Source organism: Molossus molossus, unplaced genomic scaffold (genome assembly GCF_014108415.1).
Source record: "Molossus molossus isolate mMolMol1 unplaced genomic scaffold, mMolMol1.p scaffold_m16_p_15, whole genome shotgun sequence".
NCBI lineage: Eukaryota > Metazoa > Chordata > Mammalia > Chiroptera > Molossidae > Molossus > Molossus molossus.
This window is the reverse complement of record NW_023425350.1, coordinates 21085092-21108850: the sequence shown is the minus strand read 5'-3', so window position 1 is coordinate 21108850 and position 23759 is coordinate 21085092. Positions and strand designations below refer to the sequence as shown.

The window sequence follows — 23759 nt, the reverse complement described above, 5'->3', positions numbered from 1 at the left end:
CTGAAGCGGGAAGTATAAATTAGGATAATTTCATCCATAGGAACAGATTAAATAACATCTGTGGGCTGACCGGACACTAATCACCACGTGGATTTCTAGGAAGAAGAAAATACTGTAAACTCCAAGCTTACAAAGAACTGCTGGGTCAAGCCCGTTTTTAAGTTGAGAGCTTCCTGTATTTTACATTCCTAGACAAATGACAAATGGTAGTCACGGTGAATTCTGCGACTCGTTATCCACACAGAGCAGCTAATTAAAAGGCAACGATCTATGTAAGGATCCTGGGCAGCCCAGAAGCTGCGTCTAACGTGACTCAGAGGAGGACAGGGAGAATCGTCCTTTATCCAAGGTTCTCATTTTGTTCAGAACAGCACTTCCTAATGCTAAGAAGAGACCATGTTCCTATAAATAGAACACAGCTCATTCGCCAAAAACGGACCCGCATGGCAACTGGAAGACACATTAACCTGCTACCGAGGTCGGAAGGTGGCCCTCTCCAAAGACTCACTTTCATTTGAATACCTCCTCTGTGCAAAGTGGAGCTCCTACTTTTTCCATGTATCTTTTTTAAATCACACTACTTCACTTTAACATTATTATTTCAAAATTCTAGAGCACCCTTCCTTGCCCCCAGAAAAGAATTTTTTAACTCACAGCTCCACCACAATCAAACAATGGTCTTTACTGTTCCCTCCCGACCTGGATCCCTATAACCTTCACTACTGCTCTGCTTTGTGCTTCGAGTCCATCTTCCCCGCAGAGGCTAAACACACACATCAAATATTTTTAAGAGACTTGGTGTGTACGCATCACATGTACAACCACAAGGAAAGGAAGGACTGACGCGATTATGCAAGTGATTTCTACACACTGCGCAGGAAAAGGAGAGCGGTATAAAGCGATTCATCTAAGAGTAGGATGCTCCTGAGCTGCAGGCAAGTTCAAAACACTCACTGAGGATGTATCTGCTGGGAGAGTCCCACTGAAGGCTTCGGCTTGAGGGTCAAGGTCATCTGGGCCATGGGACTGACTCTGGGTAGAGCATCTGCCTTCTTAGATGAAGTGTGTTTCGCTGCTTGCTCGGGAGGGACCCAGGAGGACGCAGCCCCGTGACTCTGTCCTCCAAAGGCTGGTGACGAGGTGTCCTGAGCAACTGCTATCTCACAGGCTTTGCCTTTGGTCCCTGGTTTACACACACAGAGCTGAGGCCGGAGACACATCCCTCCATTCTGGCAGGGCGGAACACAACTCGCTGCAGAAAGAGAACAGAAAACACAGGTTTGAAGAAAAGCACCGCAGACTTCACTCATTCTTCCAAAGGCTTCACAGTAGAATCCGGATAGGCACCAGGTGAATAAAACCATACTTAAAGGCATCAAGAGGATGATGGTCGTTATGGTTGTCAATATTTATTAACATCTTCCTATGTGTTGGGTACTGTCTAATCTTTATCAACCGATGGAATCCCCCAGCAACCATCTCAGTAGCAGGTATTTTATTCTGCCCATTTTGCTGATGAAGAAAGAGACACCAGGGTTTTGTGGTTTGCCAAAGGCCACACATATATTAGTATCCGAGGGAGCTGGGGATTTTATCCAAGCGAACTGGCTCCCAAGTCATCCTTCGTCATCACTCTGCTGTAGCTGCCTCTCAGAAACACAACAGGATGGGGAAAACTTAAGAAAATGCTTTGCCCGTCTTTTTAGGTTGTATTCTGGTTTTACATTTAAATTTTCAGTGCCCAAAGACGACTTGGCATAACAACAAAAGCCCAAGCGCAATCCCAACCCCCTCAAAAAGTGCTCCAGACTTCCTCTTGCACAAGCTATCAGGGCTCACAGACAATCCTTTAGAAATTTGGTCCAACCCACTTTTCTTTACATGAGAGAAATTCAAGATGAAAAAGGTTGAGTCGTCCAATATACATGTTCCTGCATCTGCCCATGCACTGCACACCATTTCTAATTCTATAATGAAAGGCACCCCGAAACAAGCAATCCCTTTATCTCCCGTTTGCTAGGACGTGTGTACTCTGAATCACCAGGCTTGGGGCCAAGCGGAGTTTTCCACTTTGTAGAGCTTGCCCTGGCCGGTGTGGCTCAGCAGTTAGAGCGTCGGTCTTGGGTTCAATCCCTGGTGAAGGGCACATACCTGGGTTGCAGATTTGACCCCCGCCCTGGTTGGAATTGTGCAGGAGGCAGCCAATCGATGTGTCTCTCTCACATCAATGTTTCTCTCTCTCTCTCTCTCCCTTCCTCCCTCCCTCCCTTCCATTCTTTGTTTAAAAAAAAAATGGAAAAATAGTCTCGGTCTCGGATGAGGATTAACAAAAATAAATAAAGTTAGCAGGGCTCTGCATCATGGGTAAGGTAAGTGGATTTTATCAGAGGTTTCATGGGACTTCAGATGTTATTGACCTAAGTTTTATTAGGTTAATGTCACTGGCCTATGGACACGGTCTCTTCAGTCCCTTCTTTATTTGTCCAAATACATATATTTATGCCAACCTTTGGCTATCAGTACACCTCTGACTGAGGCTCGTGGTCCTGAGGGAGACCACAGTACCAAGTCTCCCATCAAATCCAATGCAAGATTCAGTTCACAAACGATTGCACATAGAAGCAGAGTACGGACCACAGGAGGCTCAGTTAGGAAAGACGGAAAAGCCCTGAAATCTACTGATTTTCTACAAAAGAGAGACGATACTTTCTCATTCTTCTACAAGATGATTTCTATTACTTGTAGCAAATAATGACAAGAAATGGGTATCAAGTGTCAGAATACTAAGCTGACAAGTTTTCCAAAAGCTGAAAAGGATTTGTAAAAAAGAAAGAAGGCAGGAAGGGAAAGGGAAGGGCAAGGGGAAGGGAAGGGAAGGAAGAAAAATGCAGCCGGCTCCCTCGGTGACCTTGGGCTAAGCTACTGAGCCCTGGCCTCCGCACCTGTACACGTTTGGGGCAGAGGGAGGGCAGTAGCTGCTTGTTCTAAAATGGTCCCCACGGGTTCTTCCCATATTAGGCTTCTAGAATTCAAAGTCAAAAGCAATGCACTCCAAGAGCTCGGGATTCAAATTTATCAGCGTTTTCCTGGCGGGAATCATCGGGTTCCTTCTCGGCATGGGTATTTATGGAATGCCCCAGGGATGGAAACGGACTCCACCCCGAGAGAAGGGCGGCCGCGAGCGAAGCCTGGACTGGGCTTTCGGAGCTGGGCTCCTGCCAGAGATCAGCCTCCGGGCACTTTCATGTATGCATTCTCCTCATGCTTTCAATTAGAGACGTGTTTCAGTGTAACATCTGAGAGTGATTTCCGCTTTGCCTCCCTCCCAAGGTGTACGGCAAATGTCTGCTGATGTCCCAGGAAGGCTGCAGGGAGCAGCTTGCAAAAGCTGGTACCTAGACGGAGGCCAAGGCCTGAAACCTTCCCAGATACTACTGAGAGCTGTCTTCCGAAGGATGGGGATGCATTAGCAGTATATAAAGGGTAGAGATTTTTTTTTTTAACTTTTCAAATTTTGCATGTGGTAAGGGGACAGGGAAAGAATAATAAGAGAAAAAAAAATGTAAACCCACAAAAATGTTCTACTGGAAGGAAAAGAACATGGTATGTGACCGTAGGACTGTGTACACTACCACCCCTCTGCAGTGCATTTTCAAAGGACAGTATGGAGGAGGATTCGACAATTCCTCGTCCTCCTACCCCACTGGCTCGGGCAGCAGCCCTCTGGGGCATGAAGACAGGAGGAGCCTGACTGGGGGAGGGGCAGATCCCCGCAGCACCAAGGCAAGCCCCTGGCGGGACATGGAAAGCGGAACTCAGGTCCTGCGACCAGGTCTCACCAAGCCGACTTTCCTACCACGCGGGCCTCAGGCAGCAGGTTCTCACACAGCCCTCCTCGCGGTGTGGCCCTGGGCCAGCAGCGTCCCCTGGAAGCACCTCCGAAATGCACATCCTCAGCTGCTCCACCCGGAGCTGGACCCAGTGGGCCGGTGCACACACGAGTCTGAAAACCGCTGACAGGCAGCGTTGGGAAAAGCAATCTTCCGCCAGCACGTTTCTGAGGATTTCTATTTTTATCACCGCCAGTTCGGTGTTTCCAAGCTACCAGGGCTCTCATTTCACCGAATTCTTGCTGTGACGGTGTTTGTCTCATGCTGCCCTTTCATGTTTAATGCAAAAAAAATAAAAAATGTCCCATGTGACAAACTTCTCCAGGGTCTCTTCCGAAAGTTTATACATATGGTCACCATCTACTTCATGGCCAATGTACAAATTTGTAGGCATTTATGAGAAAACTGCTATTCGGAGGTGTTGAACTATGTGGAATATTATAAGTAAATATTACAGAAGCACTCTGAAAATGTTTTTTCCACCAATGGAGTCTGCGATTCCCTGTGGGACTACACAATGAGTCAACAGTACGTGCAGATCTTATCAGAGCGCTAGGAGTGGTTCTCAGGCACTGCTGCACCTTGGAACCAGCTGGGGAGCTCTTAAAACACTCAGAAACCCAGGCCCAAGATGGGAGAGGGGTTGGGAGAAGGGTGAAAAGTGGGGAGGGAATGAGATATACAAATTGCCAGTTATGAAAACAGTCACAGGAATGTAAAGAACAGCACAGGGAATAGAGTCAATAATATCGTAATAATTGCATATGGTGTCAGATGGGCACCAGATTTATCGAGGTGATCACTTTGTAAACTATACAAATGTCTAATCACGGTGTTGTACACCTGAAATTAATCACTGTATGTCAACTGTAATTGAAAAATAAAAAAGAACAAAACCAAGGCCCAACGCCAGCAAACTGAATCAGAAAGTCTGGGGGATGGAGCTCAGACTTCAGTGTTGTTGTTTTTCAACTCTCCAAGTGATTGCAACGTGCAGCCAAGCTTGAGAACAAGTAGGTTAGGGAACAACATCCTAATCCAGACCTGCAGACAGACTAGTCTTCCTAAAATGTAGCTTTCTGGATTTCCTTCTCCTTCACTCAACCACTTGCAACACACTGCAGCTGCCCCTCTACATCTGGCCCACCCCTTCCACCCTCCCTGTCCCCTGGTCCCCCTGCAGAAGCTCACCATCCTGTGTGCACACGGGGTGCCCTGTCCTGAAACATGGGCCCTGAAGCTCTTGCTCATCCGACACCTCCCTCCTTCCTATGAGGTCTTTCCTTTTTATCACCTGAACTCTCGTCCCCGTTCATGATTCACTTCACAGATCACTTGTCCTGTCACATATTATTAATCATCTTTTAACAAGGTTCTCTCATTGCCCAACTAGATTATAAACTGTGAGGTCAGACCACTGGCTTCTGCAGCCCTTTCTATACCAAGGACGGGAGCCTGAACCTCATGTTGGCTGAGTGACTGATGTGAACGTCCAGCCGCTCCTTGGCAAGGGCGCTGGGATGTCAAGGGAAGGTCATCAATCCGTGGGCTCTTAGTCCGTTCCTTAATAACACCCACACCTCCAGGCGTGGTGTACATGTTGCTCGATCAGACAGCCTCTGAGCCTTCAAAGATGTTTTAAAATCAAAATGAACATTGAAATATACTCTGCTCGTGGAGAAGGTCTGCTGTGGCATGAACAGTACACTCGTTGGAGGCAGTTACAGAGGCGCAGGTCTCATGGGTTCCAGAAGAGCTCCGGGACAGCAGGTCCCGGGCTGACAGCAGGGAGCACAGCAACGGGCTGGTGGGAGCCACGCCGCCACCAAGCTCCCGGCACAAACACACACAGCAGGAACCAGGCTAAGCCCAAGCGCAGCAGAAACAAAAAGAGCTTCTGAAAGACACTCAGTTGGTGAAAAGGAACGAGGGGGTCTCACTTCGTAAAGGAGACCATCCAGTGACAGCACCAAAGATAAGCACGCTGGGTTTACCCTCTCTCGTCCTCCCTGTTCTAAACAGAACAATGATTTTAAAAGGTGATTTTTTTTTTAGGTAAAAAAGATAACTTTCGCCCTGGCCGGTTTGGCTCAGCGGTTGGAGCGTCGGCCTGCGGTCCAGAGAGACCCGGGTTCGGTTCCCGCTAAAGGCACGTACTTCGGTTGCAGTTTGTCCCCGGCCCTGGTCGGTTGTGCGGGTGGCAGCCACTCGATGTGTCCCTTTCACGTCGATGTTTCTCTCTCTCTCTCTCTGTTCCTCTCTCTCCCTCCCACTCTACCTGAACAAAAAATGGAAAAATGTCCTCGGGTGAGGATTAAAAAAAAAAAAAAAAAGATAACTTTCCATGGTTGGCCAGGATGGAATAACTGTTACCAAACAAGCCTTTTTCCATAAACAACTAAAAATTTGGATGAAAGATATAAAATAGCTGTTGTCACCCCAAACAACTGGCAAGTGAGGACTGTGAACCCCAAGAGAAGAGAACCAAAGAGGTGAGACCACGAGCACCCAACCATCTGGAGCAGGCACTCCACAGCGGTGACCCCAGGAGGAACCAAGCGGGGGTGAGCTCCTGAGCTGAGACCTCCGGGCCTGAGCGGCGGGGGCCCGCAGGGCACAGAGCGGGAGAGCAGGCCTGCACAGTCACAGCCCTGGGCGCACAGAGGTTCCCCTGGAGCAGCACCTGACACTAAGCTGCCCAAGCCTAGGGCCAAACTCCCAGGACCTGTAAGGTGCAAATTCCCAGTCCTGACCCTCCAGAGAAAGGACATTCAATGGAGATCCCAGAACAGCAAAACCTCAGCAAGAATAATACACAAAAGAAAACTAACACAAATCACAGTTAAGAATATAGATGCAGTCCAGCACATGTGGCTCAGTGGTTGAGCATCGACCCATGGACCCAGAGGTCGCCAGTTCCATTCCCAGTTGGGGCACAGGCCTGGGTTGCAGGCTCCATTCCCATTGGGGGGGTGCAGGAGGCAACCAACTAATGTGTCTCTCTCATCGATGTTTCTATCTCTCTCTTCCTCTCCCTTCCTCTCTCTCTAAAAATCAATAAAAATATATTAAAATATATATATATATAGATGCAAAATATCTAAAGAAAATATTAGTAAATCAAATTCAGCAGTATTTCAAAAGGCAAGCAGAATTATTTCAGAAATATGAGGATGGCTTTAATGTCACAAATCTATCAATGAATTCCATGTTAAAATATTAAATGACCCTAGGCCAGTATTGCTCAACGGTTAGAGCATCAGCCCGTGGACCAGAAAGACCTGGGTTCAGTTCCCACTAAGGGCACGTATCTCAGTTGCAGTTGGTCCCCGGCCCTGGTTGGGGTCATGTGGGTGGCAACCAGTCAATGTGTCTCTCTCACAATGATGTTTCTCTCTCTCTTTTCCTCCCTCTCTTTCTCCCACTCTATCTGAAGATGAATGTAAAAATGTCCTCGGGTGAGGATAAAAACAGAAATTAAATCAGAATTCATCTCAATGAATGAAGAAAATCTTCCAGTGAAATTCATCACTTATTCATGATTTTTTTAAAACTGTTAGCCAATTGGGAATACAAAGGGATTTCTTGTTCTGGTAAACAGTACCTACAGCAAATCCCACAACAAGGAGCACGTGAAAACCTACAACAAATATTACGTGGACACGGTAGAAGCATTCCTATAAAAGTCGGGAACAAGTCTGATGCCCACAATAATCTCTAAGAGTCGATCTTGTAAATCCCAACCAACATAGCCAAACAAGAAAAAAGAAATCAAAGGTCTAACTGGAAAGGAAGAAACAAATGAATCATTATTTCAGCTCACCTAGGTGTCTATGTAGATAATCCAAAAGATTCTACAAACTATTACAACTGACAGGACAGTGTGGTTCACAGATAGAAAAACAGAGAAATGCAATGGAAAGCTTAGAAAGAGACTCAAATATAAATGGAGGCTTGGAAGATGATGGGGGAGATAAAACAAATCTGTAGAGAAATAGTGAACTACCTAAAAAATGGGGTTAGAAAAGAAACAGCCATTTACCTAAATGAATTAAAATTAGATCCCTGCTCACACAAGAATTATATTCCAGATCTTTGAAATCTTTAAAAAAATTGAGAAAATATTTCATGATTCAGGATAAGGAAAATTTTCTCAAATGTGAAACAGTAGGTAAAAAATCAAAAAGGATTGCCCTGGCCGGTTCGGCTCAGTGGTAGAGCATTGGCCCACAGACCAATTTGAGTCTCGGTTCGATTTCAGCCAAGAGCAAGTGCCTCGGTTGCGGTTCACCCCCGGCCCTGGTCAGGGTCGGGCAGGAGACAACCAGTCAATGTGTCCCTCTCACGTGGATGTTTCTCTCTCCCTCTCTCTCTCCCTCCCACTCTATCTGAAGATTAAACAGAAAAATATCCTCAGGTGAGGATTAAAAAAAAAATCAAAAAGGATTGGTCAACTTGACCACATCAAAATTTAAGCCCAGCCAGTGTGGCTCAGTGGACTGAGGGTCATCCCATGGACTGAGAGGTCTCAATTCCCGGTCAGGGCACATGCCCGGGTTTTGGGCTCGATCCCCAGTAGGGGCCGTATAGGAGGCAGCTGATCGACGTCTCCCTCTCACATCAATGTTTCTCTCTCTCTCTGAAATAAAAACATTAAAAAAAATTTAAAAGACACTGTACACAAAAATGGGGGACAAATGACAAAGAAAAGATACCTGCGATATATTTAACAAAGGATTAGTCACTCGATATATCAAGAATTCCTATAAATCACTAGAAAGAAACACAAAGGATATGAATTGGCTATTCAAAGGTGATGAAACGTGAGTAGCAAATACACATGAAAAGATACTCAACTTCTCCAATTTCAGACAACTGCAAATCAAAACAACCCTGAGATGCAATTCCATACGCACGGGGCTGGCAATAAGTGTGTCCAAAGTATTAGCAATGATTTAGGGAAAGGGGAACGCAAATGCCGCCCTGGGAGTATGTTTCATATCACCTCTGTGAAAAAGCAATCTGGCGATACCTTGTAAGTTTACAATGTGAAAACCCAGCAATTCCACCTACAGGCTCACGGAGACGTACAGGGGGGTCCTCACTGCACACCAGTCATAGTGGGAGATACTGGCATTGATAGATAACTCATAAACTCTGATGCACGCATGCATGCCGGGGAGCACCATGCCACAGTTAGAGCCACGAGCGGGATCCATACCTATCAGAATGGATGGATCCTGAAAACGCATTGCCTGAAGAAAGCTAATTTTAAGATGGTACTTTATTATACTGTGACTTACAGGATCCTATTATAATAACTGCCCGTGTCAATAAATTACATAAAACAATACTATTTGTTTTTTATGGATACAGAGGAAATCAATAGAAGCATGACATAGGTACTGGACTCATGGTAAATTCACAACAGCAATCACCTCAGGGGCCGAAGGGGAATGATACAGAAGGAAATAGGTCACTTTCCTGGATAGCTTTTCGTTCTGAAAAAGATGGGCAGCAAATAGGACAAGCAGTCCGACATTAACGATGGGGAGCAGATACACAGGTGTGTACTTTGTGTCCTTTGTACTTCCTGTATATTTTTCCGATTTTAAACGTCAAAATAATTTTTTTTTTTAATCCACCAAAAGGGGATTGAGAACGGAAGGTAGTTCAACTTGTTCCTTGATTACAGGGTGAAGGGGTGATCATAAGGACGAGGTCAGTCAATGTGGCAGAAATTGCTACCATGACAACGATGAACTCAGTGGGCAAATACTGGGCTTGAAGAAAGCGGAGAGCAAGACCTGAGTGAGCAGGACAAGCAACCAAATCCTACTCCATCCTGGCGGCCATGCCGGTCTTCTGAAAACACTCTTTCATCATTTCAAACAGTCAGATCGCAGCTTTCGCCCCAAACAGTGAATACCCTTGGATTTCTTCCACATTTGAATCCGACTCCAGTTTGACAAGCTGATCCTAATGTTATTTAAAAGCTCAGTGACTGTATTTTTAGGAAGTAACCCATGCCCTGAAGCCCAGCCTCTGTTGCTTTTAATTCTAAAAAAGTAACTCCTCGTTATATTTAAACCTCGTCCCAGCTCACACAGGGCAAACAGTGTGCCTCTCTGCCCCTTGCCTTTCCCTCCAAACAAGTTGCAGCATGTCCCCCGCATGTGTCCCGGGAGAAATCTGAGTCTAACTGTGTCTTCTGTGATCACAGACAGCAGGTGAGAAATTGCTTTGCTCTGTGTGTCTTCACAGTCATCCCCAGCTGCCCTTTGAAGTTATTCAATAACACTAAGTGATATCAGATCACAAGAAACATAGCATGAGGTCACACATTTTGGTCTACTCTAACTCCGTCTGCTCCTTGTACCAAACCTAAATAAATGCTGTACTTTCCTTGTAAATGTCTCTGGGTCGGCTTCCTCCGAAATCCCTCAAGAGCAGAGAATATTAGCATAACAACCCCATGCCTTTTCTATCCAGCCTTGTGGAATAATGAAGAATTCCACAGAAGCAAGTTTTCTAGATAGGTGAATGGAGCACCAATACATTTCATACCCCTCATGGGTTTTGATTGTTGTGAAAACACATGTGAAATACTTCAGGGGGGTGTGTGCTTGGACTGCTCTCAGTCCTCCAAGTCAGGCTGTCATATAGCACAGGCTTCCTCATCATTTATTTTCTACTCATCTACGACTGTACTCTCACGTGACAACTTAACCAAGCAGACAGTCAAATGGTTGAACATGGCACAAATTATACAAAACAAGTCACAAAGGTCGTGCGCAGAACCTCATGACTCTGTTCAGGAGTTCAATGCCTTGATGTCAAGTACTGATGTCAAGAACGCTCCTCTGCCCAATCCCCCAGGAGCTGCGACCTGGAAGCCTGAGGTTCTGGAAGCCTGAGGTTCTGGAAGCCTGAGGTTCTGGAAGCCAGAGGTTCTGGAAGCCTGAGCGGAGCAGGAGTGGCTTGTTACCAGTGACTGAGTTTAAAAGAGCTGGTCCCCTGGGGCCAGACACACTCCTCCAATGCCATCAATAACGGTGAAATCACTCACGAAATATAACATAATTAAAAGTCATAAGTCATGTGAATGGAAAACCACAGCAGTTTGTCAGGGTTCTGTTTCTGGTCTTATTACTGCCATTTTATGAAGTTGTGTGGTGGTGGTTGTTTTTTAAAGTGGAAAAAAGGTAAAGAAAACAAAGTTAAAGATCAACAGTTTAGACTATATAAACATGTAATTAAAAATAGTAAAAGAAGAGAAAAAAAAACAGAAAAATATTTTCAGAAAATGCTATTTATAAAGTACTATCAATAAAGTTGTCTTTAACAAATTAAGACCGAAATTGAAAAACAAAAAAATGGGTAAAAGTACACAATTAAGACAAAAGAAAATACAATTAGTAAATAAATGTAGGGGGTACTGTCCAAATGAAGTGTCATCAAAAGTAACGCAAACTGAAGAATTCCAAAATGGCGGCGGAGTGAACGGAGCCACACAGGCCGTCTCCCAGGACCAACTGGAATTACAACTATAACACAGACAAAGCGACGGGAAAAACCAACAGAAAAGCAGCTGGCGAGGACCACATCACCAGGGACTCTGACTCCATCCTGGTGGGCTTGCGAAGGCGCGAGACGGGGCTGGGAACCCACGGTCGCAGCTCGGCAGCGGCCTTAGCTGGGAGCAGCGCCCTTGGGTCACACTCCCAGGCGGCTCCACAGCGCAGCCGGGACAGAGGCTAGAACAGCCACAGCCACTCACCTTGGGCTCCGGCAGAGGGAGGGCGGACTGGACTGGGACTGTGTCGGGACACCCGGGGTTTGGAGGGCGCTCAGAGCTTTGGCTGAGTACAGCCACTCAGGACGGTAGCCACATTGCTCCTTCCCAGGGCTCTGGGGAGGCAGCAGCCCCTCCCTCAGAGATCCAACCCCACCCTGCGGGCCATTGAAGTGCTAATTGAAGCTCATTAACAACCAGCATCTGCCCCACCCTCGGGAAATCCCCTTATGCAGAGCACCTGAGGGAGTTTTTCAATCAACTGACAACCTAAAACTCAACAAGTAACCTCAACTGCTAGCCTCCAGGCAAAAAGATAACAGTACCTTTCCTGGGCTAGCAACTTTAACCAGGAAAGTAAGACTTGACAGTGGTTTTGAACATGGGTCCTCCCTCGCTCATCTAAACCCAGGAGAGGGAGCCACAAACAGCAGAACACCAACACCCACAGGGAAAACTTGACAGGCTCCAAAGCCCACTGTGATAGCCAAAATGATGAAACACAGAAACAGAAGCCAAATGAAAGATCAAGGGACCTCCAACGAAGATGATATCAATGTGGAGCAGTTAGGCATGTTAACAGGGCTAGAATTCAGAGCCATGATCTATGAGTAAGGACATACAGACGCTGAAAATAAGCCAATTGGAAATTAAACACCATCAAGAAGAGATAAAAAATGGCATAACAGAAATGAAAAACACATTGGAAGGTTTAAAAAGCAGAATAGAGGAAGCTGAGGACCAGATCAGTGAATTAGAAGACAGGGTAGAAAAAAATCAACCAATCAGAAAAACCAAAAAGAAAAAAACGATTAAAAAACAGGAAGACAGTTTAAGAGAACTGTGGGACAACTGGAAACGTAATAATATTCGAATCATAGGAGTCCCCGAAGAAGAAGAAAATGAGCAAGGGATAGAGAATATATTCAAAAAAATAGTGACAGAAAACTTCCCTAATTTGGTGAAGGAAGAAGGCATTCAAGTTCAAGAAGCACAGAGAGTCCCAAGTAAGAAGAATCCAAACAGGCCCACACCAAGACACATAGTAATTAAAATGCCAAAAATTAATGACAAAGAGAGAATCCTAAAAGCAGCAAGAGATAAGCAACAGGTTACCTACAAAGGAAACCCCATAAGGCTCTCAGCTGACTTCTCACAAGAAACACTACAGGCCAGAAGGGAATGGCATGAAGTAATCAAGGTCATGAAAAACAAGGATCTGAATCCAAGACTACTCTACCCAGCAAGGCTATCATTCAAAATAAAAGGTCAAATAAAGAGCTTCCCAGACAAAAAATAAAAAAAGGCTAAGGGAGTACATTAGCACCATAGCAGCACTGCAAGAAATGTTAAAAGGACTGCTGTAATTAGCAGGAGAAATGGGAAGAAAAATAGAACCACACTAAACAAAAATGGCAATAAATAAGTACATATCAATAATCACCTTAAATGTAAATGGATTGAATGCTCCCATAAAAAGACACAGAGTAGCTGATTGGATAAGAAACCATGACTCATCTATATGTTGTTTACAAGAGACCCACCTCACAACAAAAGACTTACAGAGGTTGAAAGTGAAGGGATAGAAAAAAATTATCCAAGCAAATGGAAAGCAAAAAAAAAAGCTGGGGTAGCAATACTCATATCTGATAAAATAGATTTCAAAATGAAGGCCATAACTAGAGACAAAGAAGGCTACTACATAATATTGAAAGGATCTATCCAACAGGAACATATAACCTTGATAAACATATATGCACCCAATATAGGAGCACCAAAATATATTAAAAATCTTCTGGAGGACTTCCAAGGAGAAATCGACAGCAATACAATCATAGCAGGGGACCCCGTTGACACCACTGGATAGATCCTCTAGACAAAAAATTAGCAAGGAAAAAGAGACTCTAAATGAAGCACTACACCAAATGGGTTGAATAGATATCTACAGAGAATTACACCCCAAAACTACAGAATACACATTCTTCTCAAGTGCACATGGGACATTCTCACAGATAGACCACATGATAGGACACAAACTAAATCTCTACAAGTTCAAGAAGATTGAAATCATATCAAGCATCTTCTCAGATCACAATGGCATGAAACTAGAAATCAATTGCAACAAGAACATGCAAAGACATTTCAATACATGGAGGCTAAATAGCATATTATTAAACAATAAATGGGTCACCGAGGAAATCAAGGAAGAAATTAAAAGCTTCCTGGAAACCAATGAAAATGAACACACAACAACACAAAATCTATGGGATGCAGCGAAAGCAGTTCTGAGAGGGAAGTTCATAGCACTACAGGCCTACCTCAAGAAACAAGAAAAATTTCTAATTGACTGTCTAACCTCACAACTTAAAGAATTAGAAAGCAAACAAAAAGAAAACCCCAGAGCAAGTAGAAGGAAGGAAATAGTAAAGATCAGAGCAGAAATAAATGACAGAGACCAAAAATACAATTCAAAGGATCAATAAAACAAAGAGCTGGTTTTTCGAAAAGATAAACAAGATTGATGGACCCTCAGCTAGACTCACCAAGAAACAAAGAGAGAGAACCCAAATACACAAAATCAGAAATGAAAGAGGAGAAGTAACAACCAACACCACAGAAATACAAAAGATCATTAACAGCTACTATGAACAACTATATGGCAACAAATTCGAAAATCTAAGCGAAATGGACAAATTTCTAGAAACACACAGTCTCCCAAAACTGGACCGGGAAGAGATAGAAAACTTGAACAGACCAATAACAACTAAGCAAATTAAAGAGGTAATCAACACTCTCCCAGCAAACAAAAGCCCAGGCCCAGATGGCTTCACGGGGGGGTTTTACCGAACATTCAAAAAAGAACTAACACCCATTCTCCACAAACTATTTCAAAAAATTCAAGAAGAAAGAAGACTTCCAAACACGTTCTATGAGGCCAGCATAATTCTAATTCCAAAACCAGAAAAAGACACTACAAAGAAAAAAAACTACAGGCCAATATCCCTGATGAACATAGACGCCAAAATCCTAAACAAAATACTAGCAAATCGGATCCAGCAATACATCAAAATTATTCACCATGACCAAGTGGGATTCATTCCAGGGATGCAAGGCTGGTACAATATTCGCAAATCAATAAATGTGATAAACCACATAAACAACATGAAGAATAAAAGCCACATGATCATATCAATAGATGCTGAAAAAGCATTCGACAAAATCCAGCATCCATTTCTGATAAAAACGCTCAGCAATGTGGGAGTAGAGGGATCATATCTCAACATGATAAAGGCCATATATGAAAGACCTACAGCCAACATCATACTTAATGGGCAGGAACTAAAAACATTTCCACTAAGAACAGGAACAAGACAGGGATGTCCACTTTCGCCACTCTTATTAAACATAGTACTGGAAGTCTTAGCCACAGCAATCAGACATGAGGAAAAAATAAAAGGGATCCAAATTGGAAAGGAGGAAGTGAAACTGTCATTATTTGAAGATGACATGATATTATACATAGAAAACCCTAAAGACTCCATCAAAAATCTACTAGACTTAATAAATGAATTTGGCAAAGTAGCAGGATACAAATTAACGTCAAGAAATCGACGGCATTCTTGTACACCAATGATGAACTCACAGAAAGAGAAACTGAAAAAACAATCCCATTTACCATTGCACCAAAAAAATTAAGATACCTGGGAATAAACTTAACTAACGAATAAAGGACCTATTTGTAGAAAATTGAAAAAAGAAATAGAGGAAGATATAAAAAAGTGGAAGCACATACCTTGTTCACGGATTGGAAGAATTAACATCATTAAAATGTCCATACTACCCAAAGCAATCTATAGATTCAATGCAATCCCCATCAAAATACCAATGACATATTTCACAGAACTAGAACAAATACTTCAAAAGTTCATATGAAACCAAAAAAGTCCCCGAATAGCCACAGAATTTTGAAAAAGGACAAAGTAGGTGGGATCACAATACCAGATATCAGGTTATACTACAAAGCGACTGTAATCAAAACAACCTGGCACAAGAACAGGCATATAGACCAGTGGAACATAACTGAAAACCCAGAAATAGACCCAAGGCAATATGCTCAATTAATATTTGACAAAGATGGCAAGAGCATACAGTGGAGTAAGGACAGCCTTTTTAATAAATGGTGTTGGGAAAATTGGACAGCTACATGCAAAAAATGAAACTAGACCATCACCTTACACCATACACAAAAATAAACTCAAAATGGATAAAAGACTTAAATGTGACCCGTGAATCCATAAAAATTCTAGAAGAAAATGTAGGCAACAAAATTTCGGACATCATAAGGAGCAGAATTTTCACTGATACATCACCTAAGGCAACAAACACAAAGGAAAAAATGAACACATGGGACTACATCAAACTAAAAAGCTTCTGCACAGCAAAAGAAACAATCATCAAAATGGAAAGGCAACCCACTGTATGGGAGAACATCATTGCCAATGATATATCAGATAAGGGGTTAATTTCCACTATATATAGAGTGCTCATACAACTTAACAAAAGGAAGACAAAGAACCCAATTAAACAATGGGCAGAGGAGCTGAATAGACACCTCTCCAAACAGGACATACAAATGGCCAAGAGACATATGAAGAAATGCTCAACATCACTAACCATCAGAGAGATGCAAATTAAAACAATGAGGTATCATCTCACACCTGTCAGAATGGCCGCCATCAACAAATCATCAAACAACAAGTGTTGGCGAGGGTGTCGAGAAAAGGGGACTCTAATACACTGCTGGTGGGAATGCAGACTGGTGCAGCCGCTATGGAAAACAATATGGTGTTACCTCAAAAAATTAAACTTCCATTTGACCCAGTGATCTTGCTTCTAGGAATATACCCTAAGAAGCCTGAAACACTAATCAAGAAGAATATATGTACCCCCATGTTCATAGCAGCACTATTTACAATAGCTAAGATCTGGAAACAGCCCAAGTGTCCATCAGGAGACAAATGGATAAAAAAGCTGTGGTACATACACACAATGGAGTACTATGCAGCTGTAAGGAAGAAAGATCTCTTATCCTTTGAGACGACATGGAGGGACCTGGAAAGTATTATCCTAAGTGAAATAAGCCAAGCAGAAAAAGACAAATACCACATGATCTCACTTCTATACAGAATATAATGAACATAACAGTCTGAGGAATATGGTAGACCCAGAAACATGGAAGTAGGGCACAGACTGACATCCCTCAGAAGAGGGGGTGGGGGGAAGGGAGGAGCTAAACCACAGAACTTATGTGCATGCATGACCAATGGACATGGACAACAAAGCCGGGGACGGGGCAGGGGTGGGGTGGGGATGGGGTGCCAATGGGGTAAAAAAGGAGAAACATCTGTAACAAAAAAATAAATAAAAAGTAAAAAAAAAAAAAAGTAATGCAAACTGAAACGAGAAGAAACAATATCATGGGCTACTTAACTTTTAAAAAGACATGTAAAATTATTAATACAAACTGCTGCAAAGAGAGTAATGTAATGGTTCACACCTTATAACAACCGCACACCTTTTCTATCCAGCCTTGTGGAATAATGTTTAAAAAAACATTTCAAATATTTCAGTAGCCTCATTTCTAGATATTTATCCTACAAGTCAAAAAAGGAACTATGCATAGACTTATGTCCAGCAGTGTTATTTATACCAATATAAAATGTTAAGCAAAGTATGGTATTATAGTATCACTTTATAATTCTTACTTTGAATGCTATGAGTTTTTTTTAAGTTGATGCTATTAAAATAAATAAAAACACAAGATTACTTTGCTATTCATTTAGTAAGTCACTTATTCACCCCCTTTCTCTAATAACAGTATAATTTCACCTGTGTATTAGTTTAGTAGCTATTTATAACCACAAGCTTTTTGACAAATTTGGGTTTTACAGACTGAACTATTATGAACATATAAAGTATTCTTATAGTTAACATCTTTATAGTTCACTGAAAGACCATGTATTTCTAAATAATAAAACCTTGCTCTAATCCCATATTATTATCTTTCTTCATTCATTATTCAAACATTGAGCCCCTCCCCCTCATATGCTAGCACTGTACCAAGAATTGTGGATAAAAAGGTGAGACAAATGTCCTGTTGTCAAGGAGATGAGAGTCCTGTAGGGAAGACATATAAGTGTAGAAAAAATCAGCCTACAGTTCTGTGTTGGAATATAAAGGCATAGAAGTAATGAGAAACGAGGGGCCCTGAGTGGGTAATGGACAAACACCTGTGAATTATTATATTCAAGGGACCAAAAAGGATACAAGAAATTCTCAGACTCATTTGTCTCCTCAAGGAGATACAGAATCCCACTTGCCCAGGCTCACCTAGTGATGGAAGCACACAGATCTGAGTCTGAACCACCCTTAGTTCTGCACCCTTGGGCCAGTTGTCAAGTTTGACCTGCACCTTAGTTCTTCATTCAATAAAATGCTCAGTGACAATTTCACACTAGGCATGGTCAGATGCCTATGGATAGCACTGCAGACCAGAAAACACCATCTCTGCCCCATGGAACTCAGCCAGGAGACTGACAGGCACAGTGACTATAATTACTGCAAGCATTTCAGAAAGAGAATGGTGTGCAGTGGGATTCAGGGTACTAGGAAAGACCTCCCTGAGATCAAGAACTTAAAATCAGATCTGAAAGCTGAGAGAAATAAAAGGCACATGAGACTGGCCCCAGAGTGGGAACCAAATGTTAGTGTGAAACCTGTCACAAAGCCATTAGGAAAAAAATGCAGCCCTGGCCGGTTTGGCTCCGCAGTTAGAGCCGGTCAAGGGCATGTACCTTGGTTGCAGTTTGGTCCCCGGCCCCGGTCGGGCCATGCAGGAGGCAACCAATAGATGTGTCTGTCTGTCTGTCTCTCTCTCTCCCCCTCCTCCCTCCCTCTCTCTCCCTTCCTTCCACTGTATCTGAAGATTAAACAGAAAAGTATACTCAGGTGAGGATTAAAAAGAAGAAGAAAATGCAAATGGGCTGTACTGATTCATAAATGACATTTCCTAAGAAATTAGGTTCAGGGGAGTGGGGAAGGACTTGCACTGTATTCTTAAATGTGTGTCCAGGACACTGGTCCAGTATGATTGAATGTAACCAGCAGAGACACTGCCCTGTAAATCAGGAACAAAACATCACTGCCCATCCTCACCACGGAACTGAACCCTGTTCTGGGTGTTCTAATCAGTGCACACTATATGGAAGAGAGAAAGGTGTGCAGGGAGACCAGCCCCCTCCTACACTGCCCACAGGGGTGTCCCTGGGTGCACACCTTCTGTAAAGCCACTGGCCATACTTTAGGAGTAAGCTCTAGAAACATCCAGCTCCACACAGAGAGAAATGATTTTGGTCACTGCTTTTTCCCTTGGACCTAGAGTAATGTCTAGCTCACAAAAGACAATCAATAAAGGACTGTTGAATGAATGAACACATGAGTTAAGGCTAGAAGGAACAGACACGTAAATGCTAAATTATTTACCTGTGAGGGGTGAAATGACACAAGTTGTTAAATTGTTTTGTTTATCCTACATTATGCTTTCCAGCTTTTCTAAAATGGCCTGTTATTACTTTTATAGTACAGCAAAATTCAACATTTTCTAAAAGATATGTTAATTCACTTAAAGTCCAGTTTAAACGTACTTAAATTTTTAAGGGCTGTAACTACAATCAAAACAAAATGTGAGGCAGAGTACCAAACACTAGACTTTATGATAACTGTACTATATTGGAACTTACATTGTTTTTACTTTGAGACTTATTCTTAACGTACTGTGATTGGGTAATATGTCTAGCACGATTATTAGCATGTTTAATCTGTTTGAAAAGCTGACTTCTTTCATTTTCATCAACATTATGTTAAACAAGAGAAGCACTTTTGAAAATCACACCAATAAACGTAAACTTTCTAAGGCCAGAGCAACTGCCAAAGTTTCAGAGACTCAATACAGGATTAAAATAAAAGGGGAAAAAAGACTACAACTCTAGTCTTTAAACTTTATTTGATTAGGGAGTATCACCTAGTAGTAAAGCAAGCACTTGGGACAGGCAGCCCCAACCAAGGCCCTCTTGAACACTGACTAGCTGTATGCCCTTGGGTATGTTTCTATGACTTTTTCTGGATCTCTGTTTTCCAATCTGTAAAATAGGACTCGTTTTTATAAAAACACAGAGGACTTCTGTCTGGATTAAATGAATATATGCAAAGCACTTAGGACAGTGGCTGGTTAGAAATAGCCCTACACAGGTGTCAGCTATTATTATTGTCCCATGCCCCAAATTCATCCCACATATGCCCCAAAATAGCCTTTAAGGAAGCTTTTGAGAAGCAGGTCCCCTCTATATCTGGGATAGAATTTTATTTCTACCATTGGAATTTCACAGTTGCCTACAGTTGAATCAAACAGAATAAGCTACCTTTTTTCTCTCTTTCCCACACTCTGTCACCCAGGGTAAGCTGAGGCAGGTGGCAACTGAGTGACAGACAGCACCATTCACTGGAGACAAAATACTACATGACTGTTCTCACGCTCGGGGCCTGTATTTCCAAACTAATTTTCTTAACTGAATAAAGGATAATAGCTACGTGAATGAGACAGAACCTTTAAAAATCACCGCTTGGTTTATTTGGGCAGCATTCCTTAAAGTAAATTAAGAGTATTGGGTGACCAGGGATGGGAATGCCCTGGAAGACATGGACTCCAAGCCGTGCCAACGCCTTTCCTTGCTAAAATAAAAATGCTTGCAAATGTCACTGATGCCTGCGCCTCCCTGTAGGACACAAACATCTGACTACTGTGGGCATGGCCCCAGCACCAGAGACCATATAATTAGGCCTTACTCCCAAAAGGAGTAACAGTTGAAGCCTCGCTGTGAAATACAAGGTCATTCTTTTTTCTTTTTCTTTTTTTTTAATGTGTTTTATTGACTTTTTTAGAGAGAGAGGAAGGGAGAGATAGAAACATCGATGAGAGAGAAACATAGATCGGCTGCCTCCTGCACGCCCCCTACTGGAGATCAAGCCCACAACCCGGGCATGTGCCCTGACCTGGAATTGAACTAGGACGGCTCAGTCCATGGACAATGCTCCATCCCCTGAGCCACAGCAGCCGGGCCAAGGTCATTCTTCTCAATGGAAGGAAGCTGCGCAGCAGATAATGCTGCTGGCAAACAATGAGTCCGCTGGCCACTAGCTCCACTATTGTGAAACTAAGTTCTGTTTTCAAAACATTGACAGAAATTAAAACGGTTTGAATGCATTTTCTCATTTCTGGCAGCCTTCTGAATGGAGAAATTATTCTAGTTATATAGTGATTGCAAAATGCTCCTTCTATCCATATACTGGAACTAGCTTCCCATGCGCATTTAAGTGTTTTACTTAATTAATCTCTAAGATCCCTTCTATAATGTCTAATTATCTTGAAAGTAAAAAATGTATAATTAGTAAACAAAGAGAACTTTAAATAATTATTAAGATCAAATATTAACAAGAATTGTTTTAAGGTTAAAAGTTGTCAACTTTGGCCCTGGCATGTTTGGCTCAGCAGTCAGAGCGTCAGCCTGTGGACCAATGAGTCTGGGTTCAATTTCGGCCAAGGGCATGTACCTTGGTTGCGGTTTGTCTCTGGCCCTGGTCTGGGTCGTATGAGAGGCAACCACTCGATGTGTCCCTCTCACATCGATGTTTCTCTCTCTCTCTCTGCCCCCCGCCCCGCCCCTTCTCTCCCTCCCTCCTTCCCACTCTACCTGAAGATAAATGAGGGGAAAAAATATCTTTGGGTGAGGATTAAAAAAAAAGTTGTCAATTTTAAAATAAATTAACTATTTCCAGCTAAAACACTATGCCAAACTTGTTAAATAATATATGATGATAATTAGGTGTTATTAATGCCAAATTCTTAATGTCTGTATGTTTCCCAAGAAACTAAATGGTCATAGAAGTTTTTAAAGATTTAGTCCAAGTAATTCTTTTTATTGTTCAAAATACGCCATGAATAACCAACTTAATAGTAATTGTACTTGTGTCTGTTTTCCCACAAAGTAGACCCAGTAAATTTGCTAATCGACTCCGGAAGGACATTAATTAAGAGAAAGAAAATAAGGGAACTTTCCACAACAACTCTGAAAGGAGAGTTTAACACAGCTGTGGAAAAATGCCATCATCACAAACCTCCCCGCTGCCTGTGTAACAGCGACTGCAGCGACTTCCTCTCAGGCCACAATTCCCTAACGAGCATGTATTCCTGGTACCCATTTTTGTATTTTTCTTAAATTTCTTCCCATTATTTGTCATTGCCAGCTCATACTATCATTCAGGGAAAGCGTCTGTGGATTGTGAAAGAGGAAGAAAAAGAAAAAAAGACTAATGTGGTTCTTCATACCCATAAAGATGTCCTCAAATAACTCCACCCACCCCTCACCCCCCACCAATACACGCTGCACCTTCCATCAAAAGGTGGAACAGCCCTGGCCAGTTTGGCTCAGCGGTTAGAGTGTCGGCCTGTGGACCAGAGAGTCCTGGGTTTGGTTCCAGTTAAGGGCATGTACTTCGGTTGTGGTTTGTCCCCGGCCCGGTTGGGGTTGTGCAAGTGGCAACCAGTCGATGTGTCTCTCTCACATCGATGTTTTTCTCTCTCTCTCTCCTCCCCTCTCTCCCACTCCATCTGAAGATAAATGCGAAAATGCCCTCTGGTGAGGATAAAAAAAAAAAAAGTGGAACATATGTTCCCTCCCCCTTGAATCAGACAGAGCTGGGCCTCTGACTGTTAAACCAACATGCCATTCTGACACCTCTGAGCCCAGGCATTAAAAAGGCCCAGAAACAACAGTTCTTCCCTCTTGAAACCCAGCCACCAAGTTATGGGGAAGCCCAAGCAATCACATGGGGAGGCCCACTTGGAAGAAAGCAGAGGCCCCCATCCTACAGCCCCTCTGAGCTCCCAGTCAACAACGGCCAACAGCATCTTGCCAGGCATGGGAGTATTCTGTCCTAGAAGTAAATCTACTCTCAGGCGGCCCAAGCTGATGCCACGTGGTGGAGGAACAAGCCATCCCTACTGACCCCTGCCAAACTGCAAAATCATGAGTAAATAAATAACGTTTGTTTTCAGCCACTGAACATTGGTGTAACTTATCCTGCAGGAACAGATAGCTGAGACAGTCTTCCTGAAGCAGTCATGTCTCATTCCCCAGCTTCTGCTAATTCTACCATGCTAAGTCAACCCCCATTAACACTTAAAACTGTGCTTGGGTGATCAAGCCTTCAAAATAAAAATTAGTATAGGCGTCATTTATAACCTCATAAATCCCACGAAGCACGGAGAAGGCCCAGCACTGGTTCCCGTATCTATCCTTTTCAAGCACTGAATATGATACAAAAAAAAAGGACAAGGGTATCTTTCCAACGACTTCCCGGCCAAGTTACCAAGTATGGAAAAAACTCACCTTCGATAATACCAGCCACAAGTGAATACTATTTTACATTATATATACTTTATTACAATTTTTAATATAATGCAATACACCAAAGAAAACACTGAATTTTCCACTTTAAATGGGTGAATTATGTGGTATATCAACTATATCTCAATAACGCTGTAAAACACAATCGCTGAGCCTATGTGAGGCAAGTCCATCAGACAGCTCATCCTGAAGCTCAAGACAACCCGTCACCACAGATACAAATAAGTTGGCCCAGCTGTGGCCAAAGCTTAAGTCACAGACTTGCAGAATAAGCAGAACCTCATTCAAGGATTAAAATGCCCCACAATCTCCCTAAGTCAAGCACCTCCAATAAAGATCTCCACCCACAAACAGCTCAGGTCATCTTTGAACAGCTCCTTTGTGTGTGTGTGTGTGTGTGTGTGTGTGTGTGTGTGGCTATTGTTAATAATGAGGTGACCAGCTTAAACATAACAGCTCTATCTTTAAAAGAGTTTTCCTTATTTTGAGTGAAAATCTTAGCTTCCATTCACTGACCCCTTTCAACAGTATTTGATGAAAACTCTACTCTCC

At 42.9% G+C, this 23759-nt stretch overlaps 1 protein-coding gene across 14 annotated transcripts in view; it reads right to left on the bottom strand.

Moving 5' to 3' along the window:
• LTBP1 (latent transforming growth factor beta binding protein 1) overlaps window positions 1-23759 on the bottom strand; it is a 394177-nt gene that overhangs the window by 344928 nt on the left and 25490 nt on the right. For 12 of the 14 annotated variants that reach the window (XM_036262366.1, XM_036262365.1, XM_036262362.1 and 9 more), the window contains exon 3: window positions 955-1252. In XM_036262366.1, coding sequence (XP_036118259.1) covers window positions 955-1252 — 298 coding nt within the window. Of the gene's footprint in view, window positions 1-954; window positions 1253-1366; window positions 1392-23759 lie in introns of those variants that run through there. The other 2 variants (XM_036262375.1, XM_036262376.1) reach the window with 1 other exon arrangement.